The following is a 23,783-nucleotide window of genomic DNA, read 5'->3' on the forward strand; positions in this document are numbered from 1 at the left end:
CGTTGACCACCGACCCCCCGAAGATCATGAGGTAGCCATCTAGCATCAGAAAGTCATCATCCTTCCCCTCAGCATCGTCTACCTTCAGCTTGGGCTCCTTCCTATGCTCCCCCTTATTGGAGCCACCAGACAGGAACCGTTTCATGAGGGCATAGTATTTGTATAGGTGCTTGATGGGGAAGGCATGGCCCTTCGAGTAGCTTCTTGAAGTGGTCTAACCCCCCTTGTGGTCGGTAGTAGCCACGAGCGAGCCCTCGCGCCGCTGCTTGTTCTTCTTCTTATTGGGGCGGTTGGAGGCGCCTTCGTCAGTGTCCTCGTCCCGCTTCACCTTGCCCTTGGGACGATCGAAAATCGCTCCGACCGCCTCCTCGCCCGAGGCATGGCTGGTGGTGATGTTGAGTAGCTCCTTGGTGGTTCGTGGGCCCTTGTGTCCCAGCTTGTGAATCAGGGACTCGAAGGTGGTCCTAGACATGAAGGCTCCTATAATGTCGGCGTCGGTGACGTCGGGCAGCTCATTGCACTATCGGAAGAAGCACCAGATGTACTCATGAAGAGTTTCCCTAGACTTTTGTCGATAGTTTTTGAGATCCCATGGGTTCCTAGGACGCGTATAGGTGCCCTAGAAGTTTTCCACGAAAATCTCCTTTAGGCCCGCCCAACTTTGAATCCGGTTGGGCGGAAGGTGCTCCAACCATGTTCGCGCCGAATTGGCCCGGAACAATGGGAGGTCACGGATAATGAAACTGTCACTATCCACTCCATCAGCTTGGCAAGCAAGCCGATAATCCTCAAGCCATAGTCTAGGGTTTGTTTCCTCGGAGTATTTTGGTATGTTAGTCAGCGGTAGGTACCATGGTAGGAAGGCAGCGTTGAGGATGTGCTAGCCGAAGGCCTAAGGTCCCGATAGGTTGAGCCTCAGGCTCTGGTCCTCGCTGTTGTCGTAGCATCCGCTACGACAAGGGTGGTAGCTATAGCCGTCTTCCTCTCTCTCAACGCTTCATCCACGCCTATGGGCATCTAGGGTGTTACGTGCATCATGGTGGAGGCTGAGATGCTCATGCAATGGGTCCATGATGTGCCCCCTACCACCATGCAGGCCCTAGTGGATAGACGCATCCCTGACATGTCATCCTGAGGGCGCGCATTGACTGGCGTCGAGATCGCTTCACTGAGACAACAAGCTCTCCGCCTGCTGCACCGCCGCGTGCTCGAGCAGCATGCAGATCTCACTATGGGCCCGATGACCCTCGGGTGTCATGGGTTCTAGGAGCCCTAGGAGCAAGGCCATCATGGCAACAATGTTCTAGCTTGCTCGGGTGAAGTGTGGGAGGGCTCTATCGTCTTTGATGATCCTTCGGTTCACGTCGCGGGCCATAGCATTCGCACGCCCACCGTCTCTGTGGCACTCGATCTCTCGCTCAAGCTCTACGCGCTCCTTCTCGAGTTGGAGTCATGCATCCTTGAGCTCCTGGTGTCATGCCCTTAGTGGTTCCACCCACATGCGAGGAAGGTCCCCTATGTCTTCCTTGACCTCATCGTCGAGGTTGTTTGGTGGGGTAGCCCCTCCCTCGTGGATGCTTTCGACACGTCCCTCGAGGGTACCTGCCATAAAACATTCTCACAAGGGGTGATGGCTCCCCCTGCTGGAGTCAGAGTTAGAGAGTGACTCTGAAACTCCCATGAGAAGGTCGTGGAAAGATTCCACAATGTATTTGGTCATCGCCAAGAACTCATCGTTAGTTGGGGATGGGTGCATGCACTACGCCACGAGGTGGCCAACGGTCCCCATAGCATTGCGCAGACCAAACAGGAACGCTATCGGGGTGCCCTAGGTGAGGCGTTCCAAGGAGAGCGATTCCCCTCCGGCCAGTTGCATCATGGCATTGGCAAAGGAGAAAGTAAGGCAGCACAACTCCTCTCAAGACTGTTGGGGTACCAGGAAGGCGTCGAGTTGGCGCTCTAGCCTCCCATAGTCGAAGCCAAGGAGCCAGTCACCCTAGGGGACATGGGCCTCTAGCTTATACAGCTATAGCTCCTTAAGCACCTCGATGATCGCATCAAGGCTGGCAAAGTGGAGAGGCTAGATGACGGTGGGAGCCTACGCCAACTCTCCCTCTGTCATGACAATGAAGTCTAGGCTCCCAAGGCACATGTACGCGCTCGGGACCCAGCTGACACCATGACTAGCCATCTAACGCATGATGTGGACATCGAGACACGCAAAACCCCCCTACCTAGCGTGCCAACTGTCGGTGTTTCAGATCACTGGCTAATGAATTTCTAATTTGCGCGTCTGGTCTGGATGGTGTGCTCGGAGGATACAAGGATTATACTGGTTCGAGCAGAATGTCTTGTAACACCCTCGGTGTTACACCCTAAACAAACCACTAAACCATGTCATGAGCATCATGTTTATGTGATAAAAGTGTGTAGATTAATTTCTTGTAGCCTAAAATGACTAATAAAAATATTAAATGAAAGTTGATTCAATAGCTCATGTATATCAAGTAGGGTTGAAAACCAATTTTTATTAAGCAAAAGTATTGTCGAACATGTGTGTGACACCTAAAAAGATTTGAAGTACAAACTTTATAGATGACAATGCAACTCTTGCTATAGAAAAAGAGCATTGCTAGCTAGTATTTCTAATGGCCTAAAAATGGAACCTAAAACTAAATCCAGCTCAAGATAGAAGATTTTCAAGTCTAAAAACAGGGTGACGACGCTATATTGATGAATTAATCCTATGCAATTTAGCTAGACAGTGGTGTCATGTTTTAGCTCATGTTGGTAGTCTGATATGCCCGCTTTAGCTTAGTGAAGGTGGTTTGGTCTCAACTTCCATAGTTCGGTTGTTATTGACGCTTTAAAATTCATGCACATCACCTGCTCAATCTGTGTGCGCGGTCACCATGCGCCTGTGCTCGCCGTGGTCATCCCGGCTGGGCCACGTGCATGGGACCGCATTGCTGGGCTAGGGTCGCCCTCGGACGACCGTGGCTTGGTTGCGGCCTGGCCACCACTGGCCGCTATCGTGTGGAGCCGCTGCTGCTCGCCTAGACGTGCGATGCTGCTGGCTGCCTTGCCACTCCTGCCGCACTGCTTCCCCTGCTTTGTGCTATGGAGTAGCTACTGCCGGTGCCGTCGCCTCGCCATCGCGTCTGCACCCTTTGCACCTCCACGCCGCTGCTTGCCCAGTCTGATGCTTGCCACTGCTATGCGCACATGGCTGGGCTTGCCGTCATCTTGCCATTTATGGCACTACATCCAAGCAGGTCGTGCCCCACCGTGGACGCACGCGTTTGGTCCGTAGTCTCTGTGCATGTGTCTTCCCGATCACGTCGGCCACATCCCACCAAGATGAAGTCGAGCTGAGCCCCACCTACCTCTCTCTCTGCTTCCATGGTCGGCTGGGCCGTGCCATTAAATCCATCAAGGATAGATCATCTCGAGCTGATTCATCAAGTCGTTAGTTTCGCCATCAAGTCGCCTAGCCACCCGACCCACCCCACCTTGGATTAAGCCCTACCTAGCTTCAATTTTGGCGTTTCCTCACAGCCGGGCCGAATAAGGCCATGTGCGTCAAAAGCCGATGGTAGTTCCCCATCGACCCCCATAGCAAATTCATCTGCACCACTAGCCTGGCCTTGACTCCCTCTGTACCCTACATGTGCCAGTAGAACCACTAACGCCTCCTCAGCACCACCGATGTGGCCTTGTCTACCGTGGCTCGTTGCTGAGCTTGCCGCGCACATGTGGCTAGCCCATCCCCGGCCTCCTCTGTTACAACTACCACACCGGTTGAGCCCGCGGTAAGTCACTGGTGCTCGCTCGCTAGCTGGTTAGGTCCTTACATGCCCTAGTTTGCTAGAACAATGGTGCCACAATCATGGATAGCCACGCATCGCTGAAGCTTGCTCCAATGAGTCCCGCCGCCCCGCGTTGCCGTTTAGGATAGGCGTTTACACCATAGTTGGAGGTCGGCCCGACCGATGGGCCTGTGTGAGCCTCTTGTGACCGGCGTAGCCACACAATGCCAATACTCGCCGCGCCACCATGCATGGGCTAGCCGGGTGCGTGTGGGGCAAAAATAGAGGAAGGCCAAGGCGTTAAGTGAAAGAGGTTAGAGAAAGAATTAGTAAACGGATGGCGGCGTACTTTTAGAAAAGATCAGGGTCTCTTTTGCAAAAGAGTTGCGCCCACGCGGGTTTCACTCTTGGGGCGCGTTGATGGGCCGGCCGACGCGTGTGGTTCACGCATTTGTGGGCTATGAGGTCGGTTTCGTTTTTTTCTTTCTCTTAGAAATAGGTAATAGCTCTCTATTTTAATTTATGTGCTAGACTTTTATAATTAATATAAATTTGTATAGGTGTCCAAAAATTATGAAACTAATTTTGTTAGGTTCCTAAAATCATTGTCTACCTAATAGTATAGTTAGTTCATACATATCTGTGTTGATACTAAAGGCTATTAAATCATTTGAAAAGTGCTTAATGTTATTAAGGTAATTATTGTAGGAATTTTTTGTGGTAAATTGGTGATAGCTTTAATCCTAAAATTTCTACAGTGGCTTCATTGTATTATTATGTGCTCAATGTAATTTTTGTAGCCTTAGACTGGACTAAACATTAGGGTAGTTAAATGTTCTATTTTAAATATACATTAAATCTTTAATAGAAATAAAGGCATACCATTGAATTACGAAACTAGGTGCTTGTTAGTTGAACTCAATATCTTGCTTGATGAAGATGATAGTTAGCTTAGTATCTTAGTCATTAGAGCTAGCTTAGTAGCTTAACATGTGTATTCTTATTTTTAGAGTTGTTGTTGTCTAAATATTGAATTGTTGCATCATCATCATCGCATGCATATATAGAATGAGTTGGCGGAGATCATGACCACCGATGAGCCCGAGTTCGAGGAGTACGAGGAGAAGATTCTCATGCAGGGGGAGGTCCCAGAGCTATCACTGACCGACTCAGCTGACACCACGCCTGCCCAAGACAAGCCCCGGTGCATAACCCTTATTTTTTATAATCGCCGTAAATATATGTGATGTGCATTTACGTTACAGGAATTCTATGGAAACCACATGCATATATATCCATCCTAAGAGTCCTACTAGTGCAGGTTTGAGTAGCTGCTATGCTTAGGTTGTCGGTAGCGTGAGTAACCTGCCGTTACTCATAATAGATGATTATTATTACTTTTATAATAAAAACGATGAATAGATAATGGAGACCGGTGTGGGGTATGGCCCCCGGTATCTACAAGACAAGACATGGGCCACACCATCAGAGGTAGCCCGGCCCACAAGATCAAGGCATGCACGGCGCTGCTCGGCGTGCATCACAAGCTATTGTATGGTACCAAATAGGATACTTTCCTTGTAACCCTGTCCCTCCAGACTATATAAGGAGAGGCAGGGGTCCCCTAGTGGACAAGATCTATCTACTATATCTCAATGCAATACACCAAAGACACAGGACATAGGGTATTACATCGATCAGACAACCCGAACCTGTCTAAATCGTTGTCTCTGCGCCTTGTGTCACCATTGGGTTCCTAATTACGTGCACCCCCACCGACAAATCTACCATCGCGGGATATCTCATGGTGGACTGCCGACGATATTCTGTCAACAGTTGGTGCGCCAGGTAGGGGTATGCGCCTAATCCTCCGGTGAGCCAGATGGCGTACCTCAAGATCAACATTAAGTTCTCAGGGATCGACCTTCGATTCTGTATGGGAATTTCCTCATCGTCATCGTCTACGATGATTCAGCTTCTCGCATGCTTCGGTATGCAGAGCGCCAGGGGCCGGTGCGATCGCCTCGTCCTATTCATGAAGCACTCGGTCAAATCATCGACAACATCATCGGCAAGCACCATGACTAGGCAGAGAGCCCAGCTCCAACTAGCATGCGAGATCAGACTCAGTCCTAGGTCCTCATGTTGCCGTAGCGTGCGGCTAAGGAAGGGGCCAGGCTACGGATTAGAAAAGGCCTTGACGATGAAGTTTCTGCATACACGCAAGAGGCTCCAAGCAATCACCAAAGAAGGCAATATGCATCAGCCATGCACACAAGGATTTGCATGTGCTCATGTACGTGCATATACATGCACAGAGCTGCTCCTACCAACTATGATTCAGATCTGATCTACACCGCCATGCAACAAGCCATCCGAGCAGTCAAGCGAGCCGTTAAGCGAGCTGCCTGCATCGCCAACCAGATAACGCCATACGCCACTGACTAGACACTCCGTCCAAAGCTAAGTCATGCTTTAATATTTTTCTAAATATTCTCCAATCTCCGTATATCACCATAATATTTCTCTGAGCTATTTTCTCCATATTTGCTCTCCAAACGATTTTTTGAACCCTCGAACAGTCACGTTGATGCTCGGACGCCTCCAGAGATGGCCCTGTCTCTGGCTCCTCCCTACACGTGCCACGGGCTCCGCGCTCTGCGTTATGGGTGATCGGCAGTGGCTCCTTGGTCACGCCTATTTCTCCTACACGTGCACGAGCTTCGCGCTCCGCGTTATGGTTAACGGGCTAGCTAGGGCTAGAGACTTAGCTACACACTAACTGTTTAGGAGATTTATATTAAATATAAATATATCTTCACACCAACTGATCGCTGAACTGCATACGTCATTTCATCACCATTGCTGATTTTTCTTCAGAGTTCATATATTTTTACATCATGTACTAGCCGTTCTACATATTTGTATTGTAGGATCATCGTCCAGGTGATCGGACCACCTGGTGCTCGGACTTCTCCACCGATCAACTAGTCGAACCGCTTGGTTCATGGACTCCATCGCCGACCAGTGATCGGACTGTTCACCGATCGCTTCTACTCAATGCTCACTTCGCCATCGACCAGTTGACCAGATTGATCGTCGCTCATGCTTCATCGCCAGCTACGCCGGTTACTCCTCGGTGCATGGATACTTCGTGCTCGAGGACTAAGTGGGCACACTTCACCGCACGGACATCGTCAGCTACATCGGTGCTCGGACCTCGCCGCCTACGCTGGGGACTCCTCTGTGCTCGGACCTCGCCACCTACGCCGAGGACTCCTCGTTGCTTAGACATCGCCGCCTATGTCGGGGACTCCTCGCTCCTCAGTGCTCGGTCATCACCAGCGACGCTAGGGACTCCTCGCTCCTCAGTGCTCGGTCATCGCTAGTGACGTCGGGGACTCCTCGCTCCTCGATGCTCGATCATCGCCAGTGACGCCGGTGACTCCTCCCTCCTTGGTGCTCGATCATCGCCAGTGACACTAGAGACTCCTCGCTCCTCGGTGCTCGATCGTCGCCAGCAACACCGGGGACTCCTCGCTCCTTGGTGCTCGGTCATCGCCAGCGACACTGGGGACTCCTTGCTCCTCAGTGCTCGGTCATCGCCAGCGACGCCGGGGACTCCTCGCTCCTCGGTGCTCGGACATCGCCGCCTACGCCGGGGACTCCTCGGTGCTCGGTCATTACCGGCGACGCCGGGGACTCCTCGCTCCTCGATGCTCGGACATCGCCAGCGACGCTAGGGACTCCTCGCTCCTTGGTGCTCAGTCATCGCCAGCGACGCCGGGGACTCCTCGCTCCGCGGTGCTCGGTCATCGCCAGCGATGCCGAGGACTCCTCGCTCCTCGGTGCTTGGTCATCGCCAGAGACGCTGGGGACTCCTCACTCCTCGTTGCTCGGTCATCGCCAGCGACGCCAGGGACTCCTCGCTCCTCGATGCTTGGTCATCGCCAGCAACGCCAGGGACTCCTCGCTCCTCAGCGCTCGGACATCGCCAGCTTCACCGGAGACTCCTCGGTGCTCGGACATTGCTGCCTATGCTGGGGACTCCTCGGTGCTCAGTCATCGCCGGCGACGCCAGAGACTCCTCGCTCCTCGGTGCTCGGACATCGCCAGCGACGCTGGGACTCCTCGCTCCTTGGTCATCGCCAGCGATGCCAGGGACTCTCTTGCTGCTCAGATCTTGCTACGTCTCGTCGGTGTGCTAGCAAGATGCTCCATGTTGTTCGGATCAGGGTGCTGATCTTGGGCAACACGTCTAGGGTCTTGATACGTGCATGTTAGATGACGTCGGCAAGCTTTCAGACTTCTTTTTCTCTGACCCTGCTACAAGATTTATTCTTCATCTTCTAGCAGGCTCGGGGACTAAGTGGACACACTTCACCTTGCGGTGAATGTGCTTGTTCTCTTCTCGAGGCTACGCTCGGGGACTGGCTGCCTACTTAGCTGGTCTTCTACTTTCTGACCCTGGCACCATGTGACTACGTCACCTACTGTCAGGCTCGGGGACTAGCTGTGGGGGTATGGCCCTCGGTATCTACAAGACAAGACATGGGCCGCACCATCAGAGGTGGCCCGCCCATAAGATCAAGGCGTACACGACGCTGCTCGGCGTGCACCACAAGCTATTGTATAGTACCAAATAGGATACTTTTCTTGTAACACTGTCTCTCCAGACTATATAAGGAGAGGCAGGGGTCCCCTAGTGGACAAGATCTATCTACTACAGCTCAATACAATACACCAAAGACACAGGACATAGGGTATTACGTCGATCAGACGGCCCGAACCTGTCTAAATCGCTGTCTTTGCACCTTGTGTCACCATCCGGTTCCTGATTACGTACACCCCCACCGACAAATCTACCATCATGGGATACCCCTCGGTGGACTGCCGATGATATTCTATCGACAACCGGGTAGGGATATGGCATGGGTTACTGGTGGGTGTAACAAGTTATGTCCCGCGGCCATGGGGCTTAGCTTGGTTACACTGTTTTCCCTGTCCGTGTCGATTGAGGACCGTCCGTTGATGTCGATGGTAGTCAGGTCACAAACTTATTATCCGGACCACATACTTGCTTATGGGAGCGGGAAGGCTCGTTGCGCTCTTGTCGTGGGTTCCGGTTCTTTCTAGACTGACTGGTTGGAGGCGGAGAAAGGTGGAGGTTTGAGCACCATGCTGAGACCGGGTCTCCAGTGTGGGGCTTGGAGTCCAAGTTTAGACGGGGACTTGGACCCCTCGACAGGAGTGGAGTGGGTTGGTCTCGTTTGTGCCTGGGGTACAAGCGAGGCATGTGTTTTGGGGTACCCAGCTGGGATATATTTTTTTACGAATCACTGTTTTCGTGAGATGGTACGACTTGGCTATGGTCTAGCACCGTAGTAAAAACTGGAAGATGAAAGATGGTGAAATAGTTCTGATTGCTCAGCCCTTTCTGAAAGTAGAACAGGTACTTACCTAGAATGGTTAGCTAATTAAGTAATCATGACTGCTAATAAAACTTGACCCTAAGGACGTACTTTTAGTAATGCTTTTTCGCAAACAAAAGAAAACAGCAGACCATATTGCCTATCATGTTCCATGCTAGTCAGAAAACTATTCCCACTAGTCTGGTAAGTTTTGCGAGTACATTGTGTAATTAGGGGTTATTTTATCCTATTGCAGGTGCAGCTTGAGGAGTTAGCTCTTTTATGAAGGATTCTTCTAGTGGACACAGATGGATCCGTGTATCGTTTTCGCTAGATGATTATTATATTTTTGCTGTTTAATTATCGCACTCTAAACCCTGGTATTGTAATAAATAATTTTTAAGACTCTAGGTTGTATGAAATGGACTAAGTATTGTAAGCCCGTACTTATTATTGTATTCTGGATGTAAAACGTGGATTGTTTCTAGTTTTCCCTTAGGATGTGGTCGACGGAATTGTCCGGTATAGTCCACTCTCGAGGTGCTTAGTGTCTAGTGGAAGACAAGCTCCTCCGAAAGTGTGTTATTCCCGACGGTTCTATCACACGTACCTACGTCTAGTCTGCTGCTGCTCGTGTTACTGGCACTGTCTGTAGTAAGGGTTACAGATGGGCGAGAGAGGAAGCGGATCCCAGGTCTCTAGTAGAAGGATTGAAAAGTGCTGAGAGTTTGTTCAGCTGCTCAGCCGTGTGCTCGTGCCTCTCTCTCCCTCCTGTTGTGTTGCGTTGTGTTTCCCCTTTTATAGAAGAAGGGAAAGATGTAGGTTACATTAGAAAAAAGAGAAGAGAGAGAGGGGGGGGGGAGAAAATCGAGGAGAAGAAGCCCTTTGGGACCGCCGCGTCCTTCTTCTCCTTTATGTGGGTCCCACCGACGCTGTAGATGGTGACAGGAACGGCTCCACGTCGGGTTCCTGTTCACCACTGGTGCTATGCCTCGATGTCATCAGCTGATCGTGGCGTTCCATCTCGTCCCGGTGGACGGCATGGTGAACCGACGTGCTTGTCAGCGGCCATACAGGGATTAGGCAGCACAGTGCCCACGCACCCGTCACTGTTGGCGATGCGAACCCCCGGGCGTGGCCTGTCATAGCCGTGGGTCACGTCAAGGCGTGGTCGCGCCCCTTCTGGTGTCAGAGGCTTGACCCAGGCCCACACGCTTTGGACCCGTAGTGGTTGGGGGTGGTACGGACCCCGTCGGGCGAGATGGAGCCCTCGCCGGTGAGCAAGACGGAGCCTATATCCTCAGGGTCGGGCGAGACGGCTCCCGTACCGTTGGGGTCGGTCGAGATTGAAATACGTCCTTGATTATCTAGACAAGTTGTCGTCTGTTGTCCTCAGATCCTTTCTTCGGGTATGTCTAATACTGATCCCCGACACTGATATTGTTATGCAAGCTAAGTACATGTGAGTGAGAGAAAAATCTAAGAGTAGCTGAATTGATATATTTCTATGCTCTTGTTGTTTCGAACGAAAGGACCGAGATGTTGACTTGAGGGAGGGAGGGGATGAATATGCAATTCCTAGAAAATTCACAACTTGAAATGCAACGGATTAAGTAATCGTCAGAAGAGATTATGCAAAAACGTTGGCTGGTTCGTATCGTTGCTGGTTCATGAAGAAGTACTGCTGGCTGATTTGTGTGAGAGAAAAATACTGTTCCGGCTGGAAATTTACGATCGTTTACGATAAGCCACAGACAAACGAACAGGCTGGTTGATTTGCTTGGAGTGACCCATCTGTCTGAATCGATTTTCTGACTGAATCGGGTGGAGATTTCATCAAAGATCACGAGCGAAGCAAGCACCTTTTCCTTTGCGTAGGGTTCCTTCGTTTTCTTTTCTTCTCGACTGGCCTTCTGATCCATTCTAGCGAGGGATGGGATGGTGGTGGAGTGTGTAGGCCATGTATAAATTCTAGCACTGGCAAGGCTAGGCAAAGCGTAGCCTGCTGCCACAACACGCCATGTCTCTTTCTTCTTGACTGTCGCTTTGCTTGGTGCAAGTGCAATACAGAGCGGCGACCGGCGAGTGGATGAGTGAGGGGTGACCGACTGACCTCGTGACGGGATGCTGCTGCCAGAGCCCAGAAGTAGGAGTAGAAGTCAGCACCAGTTGACAGCGGTACCCGGAACCAGCGGCCATGCATGTGAAGGCCCACGGAAGCTCACAAAAGATTCCATGTTCATGTTGAGCAGCCATGGGTGAATTCGGGCAGGTTTTTGCACCAGCCGACCGGCGCCAAGAGAGGAACGAAGGGTATCGTCTCGGTCGTCGTCTGTCTGTCGTGGTCATCCGCTGGCTCTCGCCTCTTCTTTTCACATGCTGTTATTATGCCCCACAAATTGATGGCGCAGTACAGGTACTAGTAGATAGGATGTGACGGGGGATAGATAAGATGGGCGGCGTACGTGATCGGGATGGACGGATGGACGGATGATGGTTGATGGGTGGCGCGGCGCGGTGACGCCGGAACCGGACGGAAGTGCGAATTTGGGGAGAGAGCGGGACGGCCGGACACGACGCGACGCAACGCGACGCCGGGCGGGGTATCCAGTGCACCGCGCGGGGGACACGGGTGCGACCGTATAGTGATCGGAATGCTGTGCACTGCTCCCTCCGTCGAAGGGGAAGAAAGAAGGTAATTATGGGATTTGTGTTATTTAAAGTAACTCAAACTTAGTTTATAGTAAATAATATTAGTATTTATGTTTTTAAATAAAATTTTTTATAAAAATATATTCTTTTCTATAGTATTAGTATGGTCAGGTAGAATATTAGAGGAATAATTTTTAAGTCATTCTTACAAGTCAAAGCATACTATGGTTAGTGTAATTATACTTAGTAATCATGGTTAAGATCAACTTCGTATCTACACATAAGAGATATTACTAAGAAAGATTAAGAACATAGCTTGTCTTCCTATGTAACCGGATACTATGTGCAAACATATATTCTGGGAGTGGACTACAAAGGGCTCAACGGGAGTGTCACATCCGTGATCTACCACATGACCCGGAATATATAGTGTATCCACAGATAAACAACGTATGAGCATCATGCTTACACAATGTCAACCGCTCACCCATGGTACCTTAGAGTGAGCGCTATACGAACTTATGCATGAACATGAGGGTAATCCAACTATACTAAGCATATAACTAAAGTAAACCGTGAGCATTACAATGAAGAACATGAGATGAATACTAATGTTGTCATAACAATTGTAGCAAACATATAAAAGTAATGAGAGATATAAAAGAGAGGGGGTACAAAGATTATACCAAACCACGCTTTTAACAAGATCAGGAATTCAAGTGAAGTTTGCCTGTCTTTCTTTAGACCTAGCCTAACTAGCTATGCTCTAAAATATGGTGGAGCTCTAACGATGATTAGGGTTTTTATCTTCTCAAATGACTTATGCCTCAGGAGGGGTGGCAGGGGCTGGTATATATAGGCCGGAGCGTCAATCCTAAGCCCCCAGATCAAATTGACTTAAATAAACGGTGTAGATGCATCCTAGGAGGCGTTGGAGAACCGACATAACAACGGGGAGACAGACAGGTGGGCTTAGGGGCCGAGCGGCATGTAGATGGGGCCGAGCGGCCACACCTGGCAGCCTCTGCCTCGGCACGGTGTCCTCTAGTGTCCTCTAGATTCTTCTGGTGTCTGTTTCGCTGCGAATAAGCGCGATTAAATCTGACATCTAGGTCCACTTTAACGGTTTTCTAGATAAACCCTGTAGAAAATATAGATTCACCAAAACTCATGGAATTTGTTAGTTTAAACCCCTAGACCTTCGTTGGTGATTGTTTTCATGCCCTTATTCATGTTTTATTGACGATTTATAATGGTTGTTAACAACCGTCAACACCGATCACGCCAAATTTGAAATCAAAAAAATATAACAACACACCAGATACCACCAACAAACGAGCGGCTGTGGCGAATAAGTGGGAAAAAGTAATAAACAAAATGTTAGAACACAGACAAAGCAACTAACACCATAGGCAAGCTTAAGACCATAAGAAAGCACACATGGCAAACAGGAAATAAATTAGTGGACTTCCCAACAAAGAAAACATACTGATGATCCCTTAAAAGCAACAGGCAAGACAACATACAGGGGCCTCTAACTGCAGCACATGCTAAAGGCACCAAATTAGTGCCGGCCCTAAGGGGGGGGGCAGGAGGTGCGATGGCCGGGGGCCCAGGCGGGATGGGGGCCCAAGCCCAAGTATAGAAGACCCCATACCCCAAGTATATAAGTCCATTAGATTTTAGATTAATGCAACAGAGCAGCCAGAAGGCCAGCAGCCCATCAGTGCCGACGCAGGGAATCAAAGGCCAGGAGGCAGGAGCCCGTCGGTCACTCGGCCTCTTTTCAGTTTTCAATGTTTCTTTTCAGCAGGAGGCCAGGAGCCTGTCGCCGTCGGCATCTTTGTCTTTCTGCCCTTTTTGTGTTCACCACGCAGTCGCAGACTTTCGCTAAGGCGCCGATCCAGCCGCTCAGACTTCCGCACGAGCACGACAATGCGCAAACAGTGAGACGCAGCGCCGATCGAGACGCAGCCCCGCACAGACTTTCGCAAACGGCGAGACGCAGCACCGATCGAGCGTTCACAAGGCAGCCGAGGGCCCGAGGCAGGGCTCGACGAGGACGACGAGTCGACGACATCTGAAGATTTATCTTGGTTATTGCCTTCTGCCCTTTTTATAATTTGTGAATCTTGGATTTGAATCAGTTCATGTCTAAATTATCTAGGCCCTAGGGTTTTTTTCCTTGTTCAAATTTTATCTAGTACTTTATACTCATATAGTTATGTTTTTCTTATAATTTAGGTCAGGTGTAAGAATTTTAAAATGTTACCTAAGAAACATTTGTTAGGGGCTGCAAAAACAAAATGGAAAAGACAAGAAGAACAGTTTATTCAGTCACAACAAGGTGCTTTAGATAAGTTTTTTTTAGTTTCAAGTAGTGATGTGCATGATGACAACCCTATAGATGCACCTGATAATCAAGAAGAAGAGCAACAACAAGTTACTGATAATTGAAGTGAACAAGTTGATGCTATAGAGAATGAAAATTTACAGCCTTCCTCTCAATCTGAAAATTCAATTGATGATGTGCAACCTTCTATTCATGATGTCTTTGATCCCAGAACTTGAGAGAATCTTGATAATAAGGGTAGAGATATTTTGATTGAAAAAGGACCAGTGAGAGAATTGAATCTTGAGTTCCCTGTAGATGCTCACAATAGACATTTTTCATATGCTTACTACTCCAAAAAGTTAAGCAATGGTGAGGTGGTTGATAGAAAATAGTTGGTTTACTCTAAATATGTGGACAAAGTTTTTTGTTTTTGCTGCAAATTGTTCAAATCAGATCAAAACAAAAGTTTGGTAGCACACGATGGATTGAGGGACTGGAAACATCTTAGTTTAAGACTCAAGGAACATGAGAACATTGTTGAGCATATAAGAAACATGAATACTTGGAATGAACTTAGGCTGAGGTTGAGCAAAAATAAAACAATTGATGATGATTTGCAACAAGAAATTGCAAAGGACAGAGAGCGTTGGAGACAAGTTTTAGTAAGAATCGTTTCTGCTGTCAAGTTTCTTGCTAAACATAATTTGGCTTTCCGAGGGCAAAATGAGAAACTATATCAAGCTAACAATGGTAACTTTCTAGGCATAGTTGAAATGATGGGTGAATTTGATCCTATGATGCAAGACCATATTAGGTGAATTCAAAATAATGAGATTCATCATCATTACCTTTGGCATAAAATTCAGAATGAGATGATTTCTCTTCTTGCAGATTGTGTAAAACAAACTATATTAAAGATCATTAAGGATGCCAAGTATTTTTCTATGATTTTATATTGTACTCCATATGTGAGTCATGAAGAACAAATGACTCTAATTATTAGGTGTGTGAATATATCGGGGAATGATCCAAAGGTAGAGGGGTTCTTCCTAGAGTTTTTGAAGGTTGATGACACATCAGGATTGGGTCTTTTTAATGAATTAAAGAGTGCATTGGCCTCTCTTGGTTTGAATATTGATGATGTGAGGGGTCAAGGGTATGATAATGGTTCAAATATGAAGGGGAAACACCAAGGTGTTCAGACGCGCTTGCTTGAAATTAATCCAAGAGCACTATATATGCCGTGTGCATGTCATAGTCTGAATCTTACTCTTTGTGATATGGGAAAATCTTACAGGTAAACTATTATTTCTTTTATATGTTATATATAGCTTTCATATAATATGCCATTATTTGAGATCTTACTATTTGTGATATTTGAAATCTTGCAGGCAAGCTATTTCTTTTTTGGCATTATCCAACGTATATATACCCTATTTGCAAAATCTACCAAAAGGTGGAAGATTTTGGTTGACAAATTCCTAGGATTGACAGTTAAGTCATGGTCTAATACTCGCTGGGAAAGCCGAATAAAAAGTGTTCAAGCTATCAGATTCCAAACTCCTCAAATAAGATCAGCTTTAATAGCGCTAGAGAAGTCTTCAACTGATGACCCAATGGCAGTTAGTGAATGTCAATCTTTGGTGAGTGCACTTGAGAATTTTGATTTATAGTTGGTTTGGTTATCTGGCATGATATTTTATTCTCTCTAAATAAGGTTAGCAAGAAGTTGCAATCTAAAATTGTGAGTATAGATGCTACTCTCAAACACATTGAAGATGTCATATGATATTTTAAGAAGTATAGAGATGAAGGTTTCACTTCTAGTATGAATACAGCAAAAAACATTGCATCTGAATTGGATATAGAACCAATATTTCCTACAAAACATCAACGAAAGAGAAAGAAATATTTTGATGAACAAGATGACCAAGACGAGGAAATACAATAGTCTGTTGTGGACTCCTTTAGAAGAGAGTACTTTCTAGTTATGATTGATTCTGCAATTGCTTCATTGACTAGTAGATTTGAGCAGATGACAGCATTTGATAATGTTTTTGGGTTCTTGTTCAACTCAGAAAATTTAAAATCCTTGGATGAAGCTGATCTTTGGTTGCGCTGCAAGATTTTTGTGAAAAAATTTTCTCATGATAACTCATCCGATGTTGAGATCAATGATTTTTTTTTCAAAATTAAAGGTGTTGCAAGTGACTTTGCTAGATTCTTTGATGTCGGCGCTAGAGATTCTGAAGTTTGTTATGGATGCAGATTGCTATCCTAATATTTCAGTTGCCTATCGAATTCTTTTAACTGTACCTATGACTGTAGCTTCAGCCAAAAGAAGCTTCTCAAAATTGAAGTTGTTGAAGAACTATTTGAGATCAACTATGTCACAAGAAAGTTTAAATGGCTTGGCTATGTGCACCATCGAGAAGGATATCTTAGACACTATTGATCTCGATACCGTCCTTGATGATTTTGCATCAAGAAATGCCTGAAGAAGTATCTTTTTATAAGAAGCAGTGGATATGATGGATTTCTATTCTTCTTTAAGGTAATCCTATTAGTCCTAGAAGTACAAATATATTGCTCTTTTAGTCTATGTTGTTTCTCGCTCTCGATAATTATCAGACATATTAAATTAAAAATATATTATTGTATTTGCTTTCTCTATACAAGTAAAATTAGCCTATATATTCGTAAATTTTTATGGTCTAGAGGGGCCGTCGCGACGAGTTCGTTCAGGTAAAAAAAAGTATTTACCATATGATAGTAAAAAAGAGAGAGGTGGTATCGCACCCCCGTGGAGCCCCCGAGCGACCTGGACCGAAAGTGTTCGGGCCAGGGTGCTTTGCAGGAGCGAATGTTGAATGAAAAAATGGTAAAGATCAAAATTTAGGGGAAGAAACGACATAACTATTTGATGTTCCAAGTATTGGTGAGAACATCGCCATTGTCGTCCTTCAGTCGATAGGTGCCTGGTTAGATCACTTCGGTCACCATATAGGGTCCTTCCCATGGTGGAGAGAGTTTGTGCTTCTCCTTAGTCGATTGGGTCCTTCAAAGCACAAGGTCTCTGACCTCGAGGATCCTTCCTCTGATTTTCCTCTCATGGTACCTGCGGAGAGTCTGCTGGTAGCGAGCAGAGCGGATGATGGTCGTCTCGCAGGTCTCCTCGAGCAGGTCAACTATGTCTTGATGAGCCTCCGTGGCCCGGTCATGGTCGAAGACCTTCACTCTTGGGGTGTCGTGGTCGATGTCGAAGGGCAGCACTGCTTCAGCTCTGTAGGCTAGGAAGAAAGGTGTGAACCCTATGGATCGATTCAGGGTCATTCTTAGGCTCCAGAAGATCACTAGGACCTCTACAACCCATCACCCGGCATACTTGTTGAGTTGTTCGAAGATTTGTGGCTTAAGTCCTTGGAGGACCATGCCATTGGCTCCCTCGACTTGACCGTTAGTACGTGGATGTCCGACCGAGGCCTAGTCAATCCTGATGCCATACCCATCACTGAAGTCTAGGAACTTCTTCCTGGTGAAGTTAGTTCTGTGGTGAGTGATGATACAGTTAGGAATGTCGAACTGGTAGATGATGTCGAGGAAGAACTTGACTGCCTCTTCTGAGTGGATGTTGGTGATGGGCTTCGCCTCTATCCATTTGGTGAACTTGTCGACCTCTACGAGTAGGTGAGTGAAGTGGCTCAGGCCCTTTTTGAGTGGTCCTACCATGTCGAGGCCCCAACCCATGAATGGCCAGGTGATGGGGATGGTTTAGAGCTCCTATGTCAGCAAATGAGTTTGTCGAGCGTAGAATTGGCATCCCTTGCACCTACGGATGACCTCTTCTGCATCTCATAGTGCGGTGGGCTAGTAAAAACCTTAGTGAAAGGCTTTTCCGACCAGTGACCTTAGGGCCGTGTGATGTCCGTAGATTCTGGCATGGACCACAAGGAGGAGTTGTTTCCCCTAGTTGGTAGGGACGCACTTCATGAGTACCCCTGATGGACTTCGCTTGTAGAGTTCATTACGGATGGCGACGAACATCTTGGCGCGTCGAGCGATCTGTTGAGATTTAGTCCTTTTGGGTGGGAGAACCTCCTCAAGGAGGTAGGTGAGTAGCGGCGCTCACCAGTCGGTTTGATCAAGTGCTAACACGGCGATGTCGGTGGGCGACATCGTCATGGATGCACTGGGGTCAGAGCTCTCGAGCGCCCGATTGACGTCAGGGTGTGTCTAGATCAAACCTTCTAGGATGCGGGCGAATGGCTCATGGAGGTCATTGATGAAGACCTCGCTTAGAGACAAATCCCGCTTGGCGGCCAATTTTGCGAGAAAATCGGCGGCATCGTTGTCCTTTTGGGGGATGTGATGCAACTCCATCCCCTAGAATTTGTCCTCGAGCTTACGCACCTCTTGGCAGTATGTTGCCATGAGGGGGCTTTTGCAGGGGTACTCCTTCATGACCTGGTCAATGACCAACTCTGAGTCACCATGAACATAGAGTTGCATAGCGCCAAGCTCGATGGCGATGCGTAGTCCTTTGATGAGGGCCTCGTACTCTATGGCGTTGTTTGAGACTAAAAAGTGGAGGCGAATGGTGTAGCGGAGCCAACTCCCATCTCAGGAGATCAGAACCACCCCAGCTACCGAGCTAGGTGCCATGATGAACTCATCGAAGTACATCATCCAGTACTCGTGGGTGACGTCTGGGGTCGATAGCTAGACCTTCGTCCATTCGGCAACAAAATCCACGAGAGCCTAAGACTTAATAGCGGTATGGGGATATACCTGATGTCGTGTCCCATGAGTTCTAGTGCCCACTTGGAGATCCATCCCATGGCGTCGTGGTTGCGGTCGATGTCCCCAAGCGGGTATGAAGTGACGACCGTGACTTCATGGTCGGTGAAGTAATGTAGGAGCTTTTAGGTCACCATCAGCATGGTGTATAGGAGTTTTTGCACCTAGGGGTATCGGACCTTAGGGTCAGTGAGTACCTCCTCGATGAAGTATATGGGTTGTTGGACCATAAGATGGTGTCTCGGCTCCTCTCTTTCGATGACTAGGGTGGCGCTCACCATGTGGTTGCTTGCCACGATGTAAAGGAGGAGGGGTTCTCCCTGTTTGGGAGCGACGAGGATTGGGGCTGACATCAATGATGTTTTCAGGCTCTCCAAAGTCTATTGTGCTTCCTTAGTCCATATGAATGCATCCATCCTTTTGAGAAGTTTGTAGAGAGGCATCCCTCGTTCGCCGACCTAGGAGATGAATCGGCTCAGGGCGACCAAACAGCTGGTGAGCCTTTGTATGCCCTTGACATTGCGTATGGGGCCCGTGTTGGAGATGGCTGTGATTTTTTTGGGGTTGGCCTCGATGCCGGATTTGAACACAATGTATCCAAGCAGCTTCCCCTTTTAAACCCCGAAAACACATTTTTTGGGATTCAATTTGATGTTGAACCTTCGGAGGTTCATGAATGTTGTGGCTAACTTCGCGATCAGGTCGCAAGCTAGAGCCGTTTTGACCACTATATCATCAACATAGACGACAACTGTTGGTTTCGACTGCTCGGCTTGATCAGGCTGATCAAGCGGGTCGATTTGATTGGTGAAGCATTGCTGCATGCACCTTTGGTAGGTGGTGCCAGCGTTCTTTAGACCGAAGGGCATGGTTACGTAGCAGTACGAACCATATAGGGTGATGAACGAGGTTGCGAGCTGATCATCTCTTTCATCATGATATGGTGATAGCCTGAGTAGGCATCCAGAAAGGAGAGGTTCTCGCATCCCGAGGTGGAGTCGACTATCTGGTCTATGCGTGTCAAAGGAAAGTGATCCTTTGGACACGCTTTGTTGAGGCTAGTATAATCAACGCACATTCTCCATTTCTTGGTCTTCTTTTTAACAAGAACAGGATTGGCAAGCCAGTCGAAGTGGAATACCTCTCTGATGAATCCGGCTGCTAGGAGTTTGGTGACCTCCTCACCTATGGCCCTACACCTCTCATCATCAAAGCGGCGCAGAAGTTGCTTGGTGGGCTTGGAGCCTAGGACAAGGCGTAGTGTGTTCTCGGTGACCTCTCGCAGTATGCCTGGCCTATCGGATGATTTCCATGCAAAGACATCACGATTGGCGTGTAGGAAGTCGACAAGCTCGCATTCCTATTTGGTAGGGAGCTAGGTCCTAATCCGCACTATCTTGGTTGTGTCAGTGAGGTCGACCCCTACCACCTTAGTTTCCTCGAGTGGGTGGAAGGCCATTGAGGAGGTTGGTTTGTTGTAGTCCAGGACTGCTAGGGTCAATGACTCCCCGAGCCATGGGAGCTCGGACGAGTTGATGACCATAGTGGTGAGCTCAAAATGCTCGCGGTCGCACATGAAGATGTGTGAGAAGGTGCTACCCACAGTGATGACGCCGTTCAAACCTGGCATCTTCAGCTTCAGGTAGGTGTAGTTGGGGACTACCATGAACATAGCATAGCATGGTTGTCCTAGGATGGCGTGGTAAGACCCCAGGAAGTCCACCACCTTGAAGGTAAGCACCTCTGAGCAGAAGTTGGCTCAGTCGCCAAACATGACGGGTAGGTCAATCTGCCTGAGCAGGTATGCCTACGCTCTTAGGATCACGCCGTGGAAGGGAGAGCTCACTGGTCGGAGCTCCGACCAGGGGATGCGCATGGCGTTGAGGGTGTCGATGTAGAGGATGTTGAGGCTGCTGCCTCCGTCCAACAGCACCTTGGTGAGGTGCTTCTTGCGGATGATGGGGTCAACGACGAGCGGGTAGCACCCTGGTCTGGCGACGTGAGATGGATGGTCCCTCTGATCAAAAGTGATCGGAGAATCTGACCAGTGGAGGAAGGTAGGGACGGCCATTTCGGCAACGCATGCCTCTCTGTAGCGTACTTTGTGCTGGCGCTTGGAGTAGATGGCATCGGAACCCCAAAGATCATGATGTAGTCCTTGGGGTCGGGGAAGCTGTCCCCATCCTTGCCCACCATGCCTCCTTTCTTGGTTGTTGTATCCTTGCCTTTTCCTTCTTTTGGCCTGCCGGCCTATCGTAGAAAACACTTGAGGAGCTCGCAGTCCTTATAGAGGTGCTTGACGGGGTAAGCATGCTTCATCCATGGGCTATCCATGAGCTTGTCAAAGTGGTTAGGTAGGTCCTACTAGGGCTGCTTGCCCGTGCAATCAGCTATGGCGACCAACATGGAGTTGGTCATTCGGCACCGATCCTTCTTATTCTTCTTAACCCTCTACGTGGAGGGCCCTCATCTTGGTCCTCTTGTTTGGCCTTGCCCTTGTCTCGGCCTCCGTTGAAGACTGCTCCGGCCACCTCCTCACTAGAGGCATGGTTTGTGGCGACATCGAGCTAGTCGTGGGTGGTACGGGGCTTAAGGCAGCCAAGCTTATGGATCAAGGACTCACAGGCTGTCCCGGAGAGGAATGCGTTGATGACATTCGCGTCGACGACATCAGAAAGGGAGTTGCACCGCTTCAAGAACCTACGGATGTAATCCCATAGGGACTTATTGGGCTCCTGTTGGTAGCTCTTGAGGTCCTAGGAGTTCCCAGGGCGAACATATATGCCCTGGAAGTTCCTAATGAAGACCCACTTGAGGTCTGCCTAGTCGTGGATGCTATCGTGTGAGAGAAATTCGAACCACGCTCGAACATGTTCCCCCACACAAATGGGGAGGTACTGAATAATGAAGTGATCGTCATCCACTCCTCCGGCTCAACAGGTGAGTCGGAAGTCTTCGAGCCTTATACCGAGATTTGTCTCCCCTATATATTTGGCGATGTTGGTTAGTGGTCGGAAGCGTAGTAGGAACAACACTCTCTGGATGTGCCGGCCAAAGGCCCGTGGTTCTGGGCCATCTGGCCTGGGACTCCGATCATCTGGCTAGCGACATTACCTAGGGTGCATTTCACCGCTCCCCTCGATGGTTCATCCGAGATCTATGTCACCTACCCTTACTACCGCCTGATGGACGTCATCATCATGCCGGACCCGACACCAGTTGCTGATGACGCTACTAGCATCTCGGTTTGGCCCGAGGCGTTCGCGCACAGGCGGCCGGTGTGGAGTGAGCACCAAGTCAGGCCGTGGAGCAGCTACGACCTCCTATTTCATGCCTGGTGGCTGCAGTGGCGAGCAGATGGAGTGATTTGTCTGGTGCGTCCCCACTCCCCTGGTAGGGAGAGCGGCCGCGAGTCAGTGGCATGATGTGGAGCTCTCCGCCTGTTGAAAGGCAGCGATTTCCACCAGGGCCCGGAGGTTCCGATAGATCACCTGTTCCTAGGGGTTGTCTAGCTTGGGACGGCCACGAAGGAGCATCACTGCCGCGGCGATGTTCTGGCCAGACCGAGTGAACTGTGGGGGATTGTTCCCCCATCGATAATGTTGCGCTGGACCTGGCGGGTGCAACCCTGGGCGCCGCTCGCCATGTCACGTGCATGGGGCATAGTGTGCTGCACCGAGCACACTGGTGCAGGTGGCAGCTGGTTCTACCACCGTTGTCGTAGCTCCTCGCCATGCGCCTGCACACACGCAAGGGCCTCCGTGCGAGGGTCCAGAGGGGTGTGGGTCTGAAGAGACTCCACCACCACCGGCGGCCATAGTGCACTCCCAGGACAGAGTGTGGCTAGGTGCCATGACATCGCCGATGCTGGAGCCATCGCTCTCAACATCTCCATCCATGAGGTTGTGAAAAGAGGCAGGAGCGTAGCTCGCCATCCCCATGAATTCGGATATTAGAGGGGGCGGTGCCAGCATCCTTGGGAGCCCCCGGGCATATGCATCCATGGAGGACACGAGGCCATAGGGGAACCGGTCGCATGGCGGCCACGGCAGGGACAATAGGGTCCCTCTGGAGAACTAGCGGAAAGTAGTAAATATCGAGTAAATAACAATATGTACATTACTCACATTGGGGTTTGAGCCTAGCGTAGGCTCGAAGCGAAGCACAGGCACCTCGTTGTTGATGTCGCTGGGAGTCCTAGAGCCGATGGAGGACGTGCCTCCTCCGACGGGTGCCGGAACAAGTGCCTCCTCATGGAGGTGCAGCACGCCGAGCCAGTCGGCGATGAAGTCTAGGCTTCCAAAGAGGAAGGCCTGGGACGGCTCGAAGATGGGCGGATCCCATATCCCAACAGGTGGGATTGCGGGAAACTCCAGTAAGCCGAAGCGAGTCATATCGCTTGAGCCCACCATGGCGAAGGTGACGGAAAAGTGGGCCATTCGATGACCAAAAAGCGTGAACGTACGTCGTCTTCCCCATGGACGGCATCAACTATCGGTGCAGAAAGTGACCAACACATAAATATCTATAGTTTTACTATACGTTGTGATCGAATATGGCCTAGCACTCAATGACACAGGGTTTATACTAGTTCAGGTAACGTGCCCTATGTCCAGTTTGAGTCAGTCGATGACTTTATTCCTGAGCCTAGGTGCTCAAAGTTTGATGTGGGGTTACAAATGGAAAGGAGTAAGATGGGGGGTGCAAGAGGTCCGGTCGAACTTCGGACTGAAGGGCCGAGAGTGACGGGAGCTCCTACGTGCGCTAAGTATTCGAGCG

General features: G+C 49.1%; 1 protein-coding gene across 1 annotated transcript; it reads left to right on the forward strand.

Moving 5' to 3' along the window:
• Positions 1–5,691: 5,691 nt before the first annotated feature.
• Positions 5,692–15,508, forward strand: LOC136453791 (uncharacterized). The gene is made up of 4 exons (XM_066454341.1): positions 5,692–5,743; positions 14,661–14,957; positions 15,099–15,363; positions 15,505–15,508. Exons 1-4 carry the CDS (start codon positions 5,692–5,694, stop codon positions 15,506–15,508), a joined length of 618 nt encoding a protein of 205 aa, XP_066310438.1.
• Positions 15,509–23,783: the final 8,275 nt, after the last annotated feature.

The sequence above is a fragment of the Miscanthus floridulus genome, chromosome 1 (assembly GCF_019320115.1).
Source record: "Miscanthus floridulus cultivar M001 chromosome 1, ASM1932011v1, whole genome shotgun sequence".
NCBI lineage: Eukaryota > Viridiplantae > Streptophyta > Magnoliopsida > Poales > Poaceae > Miscanthus > Miscanthus floridulus.

Bases quoted from the DNA above. Each gene is read 5' to 3' on its own strand.
- LOC136453791 (XM_066454341.1), top strand. From the start codon at position 5,692: ATGGCGTACCTCAAGATCAACATTAAGTTCTCAGGGATCGACCTTCGA. The intron at 5,744-14,660 runs GTATGGGAATTT...TGTTCAAATCAG, and splicing joins AGGGATCGACCTTCGATTCT to ATCAAAACAAAAGTTTGGTA. The intron at 14,958-15,098 runs GTAACTTTCTAG...CTCTTCTTGCAG, and splicing joins ACTATATCAAGCTAACAATG to ATTGTGTAAAACAAACTATA.